The sequence below is a fragment of the Bidens hawaiensis genome, unplaced genomic scaffold (assembly GCF_021521415.1).
Source record: "Bidens hawaiensis isolate Kalapana, Puna unplaced genomic scaffold, B.hawaiensis_p1.1 tig00000780_1, whole genome shotgun sequence".
Lineage (NCBI taxonomy): Eukaryota > Viridiplantae > Streptophyta > Magnoliopsida > Asterales > Asteraceae > Bidens > Bidens hawaiensis.
This window is the reverse complement of record NW_027491045.1, coordinates 3,385,788-3,393,475: the sequence shown is the minus strand read 5'-3', so window position 1 is coordinate 3,393,475 and position 7,688 is coordinate 3,385,788. Positions and strand designations below refer to the sequence as shown.

The following is a 7,688-nucleotide window of genomic DNA, read 5'->3' as shown; positions in this document are numbered from 1 at the left end:
GGGTCGATACCTTATACGAGATTTTAACCGTCCATAATTAATTTGACGTTTGAGAATGGCGCTAACCTATTCTAAACGAAAACCGACAACTTGTAAAACCCATTGACTTGCCTGTGCCGAGGGCTCAGTGAAATCCTTGTTAAAGACAACAAGATTTTTTGTACTGAAAGTAAGATTCGAACTTGTGACCACAAGGGTTACAAAGTCTTTTCCACCGGTGGACCAAATGGTCACGGACTTAAAAGCAAAACTAAACATCAAATAAGCCTCTTGAGAATGAAAAAAAAAAGGTAAAGATCATAACTGAACGGAGTTAGTTATAAATTTAAATAAATGTATCGAAAGTAAACCCAGAAACTTAAAATAAGACCCGGCCATATGAAAAATAAGAACATGATAAAGTCATAAAACTATACTCTATAAATAATATAAACCCATAATCATGGATTCATGGCCATGCGGCGTTCTTCATCCTCTTCAACTCAAATTTAAGTACTTTTAACTATTTTATGATTACCAACTTTATTTAATATATAATTAACGAAATAAAATAACTAGAATGCAAATCATTGACGTGACCGAAGAGTTTATTTATTCGTTTGTGTGATTACATTGAATCTTGACACAGATAGATTCTTGGCATTTATTTTATGTCTATTGGAAAATGTTATTCAAATTGCCTGCTTTATAAATAATAATACATATGGTAATTTGAGGTCTATCTATGTTCGTCACAAATATGTAGCAAACAATGGTTTACTACGCATATGTGACAAAACAATGTGTCGCAAATTGCATAGCTTATTAGTAAGATTTAGTTATCAATATCTTATGTAGAGTTGATTAGTATTATATTAATAAATGAATCAAGTAGAATACAGTTTTTTTTAAAGACTTTTTTATGTTAATCATAAGAATTAGTTACCGAGAAACTTATGTAGAGCTTATTAGCTAGTATTATACAAACAATTGACAGAAATACCAATTTTGTCCTTTAAACACACATGATTTACGAATCATGTCCTTTAAAATGTTTATTTTCAGGCGGTGTTCTTTATATGCTATGCTTATTTGATTTCCGTCCTTTAAGTTAGCTATCATTCAATTCCTCTGTTAAGTTAGTGCACGTGAGTAGCATGTTAGGTTTTTTGGTCTTTTAACATGTCAATTATCCCTCCTTTTTCTCTTAAACATGGATAAAACACCAGATCATTTACACCCAAATATCTTTAAGATGTATGCATAATGCATAAACTTAACGGAAGAATTGGATGACAGTTAGCTTAAAGAACGAAAAATCAAATAAACATAGCATGAAAAGGACACTGCCTGAAAGTAAACATTTTAAAGGACCTGATTCGTTAATCAGGAATGAAACTCTTATAAAGTATTTTGGTTGTTATAGAGCTTTATTTATTTTTCAACAAAACTTTAACGCTCTACTAGAAAACTGATGGAAATTGTTATGAAAATTTGTGGCACACTATAACTCGTCATAAATTGTCACACAACACAGTTGTTACGAAAAAAGGACCTAAATGTGAGTCAAATTTGCTACAAATTAACGATGACTATGATTAAGAAAATGGCGTGAGAAAAGTGTACTAATTTGAGACGTACTAGTAAATGATTTTTGACAAGCAAATCTGAGGTCTTTTTATATTTGTCACAAATGCATAGCAAACAACATGTTACTAAGCATTTTCTTTCTATATACACTTCTTATTATGTTTTGCTTTTATAATTAACTTGTTGATTAACTTAACCAAAATAAAAATTATACCCAAAACTAATTAAATTAATATTGAGTATAAACAATTCCTCCACTAAACAGAAACCAATATTGCAATTTCTAACAAACATTTATATTATCATTTTATCAATATCATACTAAAAAATAAGCAAAAACTTAGATGTTGCTTTTGCTTTTGTTCACCAAGACTTTATCAAGGTATTATGTGATGACTCATCAACTAAAGCACGCGTGTACACACGTACGTCCACATTTTCATTTCACCACCACCACCAATAATATTATTACTTACACTCACAACTACAAGTGTATCACTCACATGCCACCCTAAACCACCATTCATGGACTCCATATTCACCTCCTTCCTCCTCTCAACCACCACCACCACCACCATCTTCTATGCGGTCGTGGCCGCTTTCATCTCATTCGTATTCATTAACAAACGTCGTCGTCGTCCATGCAAATTATCATCACCAAGTAAGAGAATTCTCTTGGGAACCATGGGTTGGCCTTTCATCGGCGAAACCCTAGATTTCATCGCATGTGGTTACACTGATCGTCCTCAATCGTTCATGGATAAACGCCGTCTCTTGTTAGTATTTGATTATTTTTTTCCTAACATAATTACATCTAAACTAGGAGTGCTTACTATATCTACGTCTGAATGAAAACAGACAGCAAGCTGCGCTACTACTTTGCTAGCTAGCCCTTTTTGGATAGTGGTTTAAATTTGAAAACTTGGTTTATTATTATTATTATTATTATTATTATTATTATTGTTTTTGGATAGGTATGGGAAGGTGTTCAAGTCACATTTATTTGGTAGTCCAACGATTGTATCAACTGATGCAGAAGTGAGTAAAATGATATTACAAAGCGATGCCAACAGTTTCGTGCCGTCGTATCCAAAATCGTTGACGGAGTTGATGGGAGAGTCGTCGATATTGCGAATAAACGGAAGTTTACACCGGAGAATTCATGGACTTATTGGTTCTTTCTTCAAGTCTCCATATCTTAAAGCTCAAGTTACTTGTAATATGAGAAAACTACTTTTGCAATCTATGGATAATTGGAAAGAAGGTCGTGTTATTTACATTCAAGATGAAACCAAACATGTATGCCCTCTTTCTCTCTAATAATATTATTATAAATTAAGATAGTTAATTAGCTTCACAACAATATTATCTATTCTACCCAACTAACATATTTGTTATTCTCTCTTATTTCTTCTTATTATGTTTTGATTATATTTTTATTAATTCTATAAGTGTATCATTGGTAATCGATCTAAACATGTTTTTATAATTTTTTTATATTTTTATTTGCAAATTTAATTGGTTTTTCTTACATAAAATATCTCTATTTATCTCTTATTATACTTCTTATAATTATTTTTTATTATATTTTAATTATATGCATATTATTCTCTTAATATATTTTTGTTTTTAAAAGAAAGTGTTTATGTATATTAATTGTTTTTCTTACATCAAATATGATGATTTAAATCAATGATGACTTCATTTAGTTCTCAAAACACATATTACATAAAATATTTGATTAATTTTAACAATTATTACTAATATTATGATCACCCCGCAATTTATGTCTTTATGCCTATATATAATATACAAAACCTAATTATAATAAAAGGTTGCCGAACTCCTTCCAGGTTTTTCTTTTCATATATGCATATAACTTTTGTATATAATAAACCTAAAGCAAGTTGCTTCATTTGACCATGTTTAATTATTATGATCTTTTGCTTTGAAAAAACATATTATATTAATTCCATTGATGTTCATGCTTATTTATAATTAACATTTTTTTTTGGATTTAATAGAATCCGTTTGTAATCACCCTTTCTACTACTTACTTTTCTACTAGAATACTAGTGATATATTTTTAAGAGAGAATTGGTTCAAATTAATTTTACTGAAAACATGTTTGGTTGATTAGATATAGAACTAGAACTTAAATTAATTCTTTATATTTATTCCCAAGCAAATTTCAAATTTAAGTTCTCTTCATTTACAATATTGTAAACTAAAGGTGTTGATTGTAAACTATTTTGGCCATTTGCAAGAAGAAGAAAACAAAATCACAAAACCAAAAAGTAGTTTGTTTGGGTGTCTTAAGTGTGGGGAAAAGGGGTTAAGCAAATAGCAAGTTACAAAAGTAAATGTAACTTTTGATTTTTCTCCACTTTTATGGTATAAAGCAATTACAACCCTAGTTATTGGTTACATAATCATTATAATTTAATTATTTTGTCTACAAATATCACCAACATATGGTTCATGTTATTAATCATATGTTCCCTACCTATTTTACATGTCGCTATTAGAATTTTTCGAGTTTCTACTGTTGTTATATTCATAATATGCATGCACTAAAACGTAAATATTTGTACGATATAACAGATAGCTATAAAGTACTATTAAAAGTTCACGTATATCGACTTATTTGTGTGATTCTCTTGATTATTCTTAGATTGCATTTCAAGTACTGGCCAAAGCTTTGATCGGTTTAGATCCAGGTGAAGAAATGGAGTTTTTAAAGATTCAATTTCAAAAATTCATTGCGGGACTCATGTCATTACCCATAAAATTACCTGGAACACAACTTCATCGCTCATTAGAAGCTAAGAAAAAGATGGTGAAATTAATCCTTCAAATTATTCGGGAGAAAAGAATAAATGGTGATTCTATTTCACAAGATTCAAAGGATGTGGTCGATGTGTTACTCAACGATAAGAGCGAAAAGCTAACGGATGAATTAATATCTGATAATATGATTGATTTGATGATTCCTGGAGAGGACTCTGTCCCGTTACTTATAACGTTAGCCATCAAATATTTATCGGATTGTCCAAAAGCTCTCCATCAACTTAAGGTACTTAATTGAATACATATTATATATATACTATGTCATTTCAAATATATCTATACACATATAACTGTTGAAAATTTAAAATTATAAAAACCGACAGATGTGTGGGAAAGTTACCTAGATACAGAAACAAGTTATATTTGTGTTGAAATAAGCTAGAAGTCAAACTTTGTAATATAACTATATAAGCACTTGGCACTTTTAAGTGTGAAACTTTTTACAATCTTTATTGACACATAATTTATGCAAACTTTATGTTGTTAAACACTTACAAGTACAGAATGTCTTATTATTTTCATAGAACTATAAAGTTAAGCTACTTTAACACACTTACAAGTGTGATACAAATTTAGTATATTTAAGTGTTGATATAAATCATAATTCATAAAGAGCAAAAGAGATCACATATACTTTGTTATAAAGTAATCAAAATTCTTTAGTTTGGTTCATGATGCATGGCCTTAGCAATGAAGGTGACATGCACGATTAATAGTTGCATATATAGTAGTTTATCCACCTTTAATACCTGTAATGATTCACTCTTATAATCATTTTTCCCACTATAATTCACTGTTTGATGATGATCATTAGGAGGAAAATTTGGAGTTGAAAAGACGTAAAAAAGACCTCGAAGATCCGTTGTGTTGGGATGATTACCTATCGTTACCGTTCACACAAAATGTACGTTACACTTGACTCGCTCCATGTCTACAGTTTACTTAAATCGACAATGTACGCTAATTACTTATAATTACACTAAAATTAACTAAACAGGTGATCACAGAAACTCTAAGACTAGGAAATATAATAATGGGAGTGATTAGAAAGGCTATGAAGGATGTGGAGATCAAAGGATACCTTATACCAAAAGGATGGTGTGTGTTGACTCATTTTAGATCAGTCCATCTTGATGATAATCACCATGAGTCACCTTTGCAGTTTAACCCTTGGAGGTGGCAGGTAACTAGCTAATTATTAATAGAGTGAACTGTTGTTTTTGTTCATGTGGTTTGTCCAAATCTGCGGTTTTAGTCCGATAGTTTCAAATTTGCGATTTTCGTCCTGGTGGTTTCATTTCCACTTGCGATTAAATCCGAATTCATTAACCCCGTTAAGTCTGGTCGTTAAAACTATCAGTGTGCCCCTCACGTGAGGGGCATTTTTGTCCTTTTTCTCCCCAAATAAACACCAGTCGTAATTCGCAAGCCCTCCTCACGTGAGGGGTTGGGTGTATTTGGGGGAAAAAGACAAAACTACCCCTTGCGTGAAGGGTACGCTGATGGGTTTAACGACCATACTTAACGAGTTAACGGGGTTAATGAATTCGGGTTTAATTCCAAGTGAAATAAAACCACAATGACGAAAATCGTAAATTTGAAACTATTGGACTAAAACCGCATATTTGGACAAACCGCAGGGACGAAAACCACAGTTTACTCTTATTAATATTATAAACATGCATTTGGAGTTATAATACAATATTGTGTTGTTTAAGTTGTACTATATTAGTATAAAAACCTTATGAAAATTTAAATCTTTTGTGATGAACAGGATAGTGATATGAGTAGTGGTAGCAACACTTGCTTCACTCCATTTGGAGGAGGACTAAGGCTATGTCCTGGCCATGATTTGGCTAGACTTGAAGCTTCCATATTCCTTCACCATTTTGTTACTGAGTTCAGGTAATCATGAACAAATATATAGGGTAAAATGGTAATTCACCACTAAATACAAACTATGATAAAAGAATGTACTAAGCGTGTCAGGCCAGTTTCAGGTCAAACCTGCGAACACACTTAGCTAAACAGACCGTGTTAGTGTCAACCAACATGTTCACAAGTTGACATGTTTAACCCATTTATAACTTTCGTATTTTTCAAAATAGGTTTTATTTACTAATATAAACTATTTGGGTACTTATATACCAAAGTTTAAAAATAAATTATTATAGTTTATATATAATTGCTTCAAAAAAAAATAATATGTAAATCTTGCATTCTAAAGCATTACCATTTTTTTTGGGTTATATTAACGTGCCGTGTGGGTTCATGTGTAGTCGACACGATTTTCAAATTCGTATTGTGTTTAGGCTGGTGTAAAATTTTTGGGTATTTTTTATGCCAAACTAAATGAGTTTAAAAATAAGTTATTATAGTTTAAATATAATTGCTTTAAAAAAATAATATGTTAGTTTAGAATTCTAAAGTGTTAACATTTTATTTGGGTTAAACATGTCATGTGAGTTCATATGTATGACACGATTTTCAGATTCACGTCTTGTTTAGGACTTTAGGTTCATGTAAAACTTTCGTGTTTACATTGGGTTCAAATGCAGGTGGGTAGCTGAGGATGACACCATTATCAACTTCCCAACAGTAAGAATGAAGAACAGAATGCCAATTTGGGTCAAAAGAGAAAATTAAAGAAGAGTAATTATGATTTTATGGGCCTTCTATATCTGTCAAAAGGAAAAGACAAGCTGGATGAAGAACAAGAACCACACGTGTGAGGGGACATGGAATGTTTGTCTCGTTGATTCTTTGAACTTACACACGTGCAAGTTAAAATGGACATAAGTGGAGAAAATAGGAATTGAACCTTTTTATGTGGACTTGATTAGGGTTGATTAATTTTGCATCGTTTGGTTTTAAGTTTGAAAGTAAATTAGGGATTAAATGTGGCAATTAAGTAGTAATGTATACATTATTAATCATGTTATACCTAAGTGTATAAAAGTGTAGGAATTCTATTTGTTATAAAGATTCATTAAACCGGCAAAGTGTATTATAAAAATCGACTCGAGATGGTCAGCCTTTGTAACAACGTGAAAATTTCGAGTTCAAAAGTATCAACTTTCAAAGTCTAGGGACTAAAATTGCCAAAATCCAAACTTGAGGGTTAAAAATGAAATTTAGTTTTCCTGACTCATCGATACGCGATGAGTCAGAAGAGACTCCCATCGCGTACCGCGATTGGGTGTCTGACAATGTTTGACACGTGTGCCACGTGGCACACGGTGGCACTATGTGCTGCCACGTGTCACCAC

General features: G+C 31.6%; 1 protein-coding gene across 1 annotated transcript; it reads left to right on the top strand.

The window, feature by feature from the left end:
• Window positions 1-1,866: 1,866 nt before the first annotated feature.
• On the top strand, window positions 1,867-7,426 carry LOC143538390 (3-epi-6-deoxocathasterone 23-monooxygenase CYP90D1-like). The gene is made up of 7 exons (XM_077031965.1): window positions 1,867-2,345; window positions 2,544-2,868; window positions 4,244-4,645; window positions 5,234-5,323; window positions 5,417-5,602; window positions 6,194-6,324; window positions 6,978-7,426. Exons 1-7 carry the CDS (start codon window positions 2,095-2,097, stop codon window positions 7,063-7,065), a joined length of 1,473 nt encoding a protein of 490 aa, XP_076888080.1. The 5' UTR covers window positions 1,867-2,094; the 3' UTR covers window positions 7,066-7,426.
• The last annotated feature ends 262 nt before the right edge of the window (window positions 7,427-7,688 follow it).

Excerpts from the sequence above, each read along its gene's own strand:
- LOC143538390 (XM_077031965.1), top strand. The coding sequence starts at position 2,095 with ATGGACTCCATATTCACCTCCTTCCTCCTCTCAACCACCACCACCACC. Across the intron at positions 2,869-4,243 it reads TTCAAGATGAAACCAAACAT|ATTGCATTTCAAGTACTGGC; the intron begins GTATGCCCTCTT and ends GATTATTCTTAG. Across the intron at positions 6,325-6,977 it reads CATTTTGTTACTGAGTTCAG|GTGGGTAGCTGAGGATGACA; the intron begins GTAATCATGAAC and ends GTTCAAATGCAG.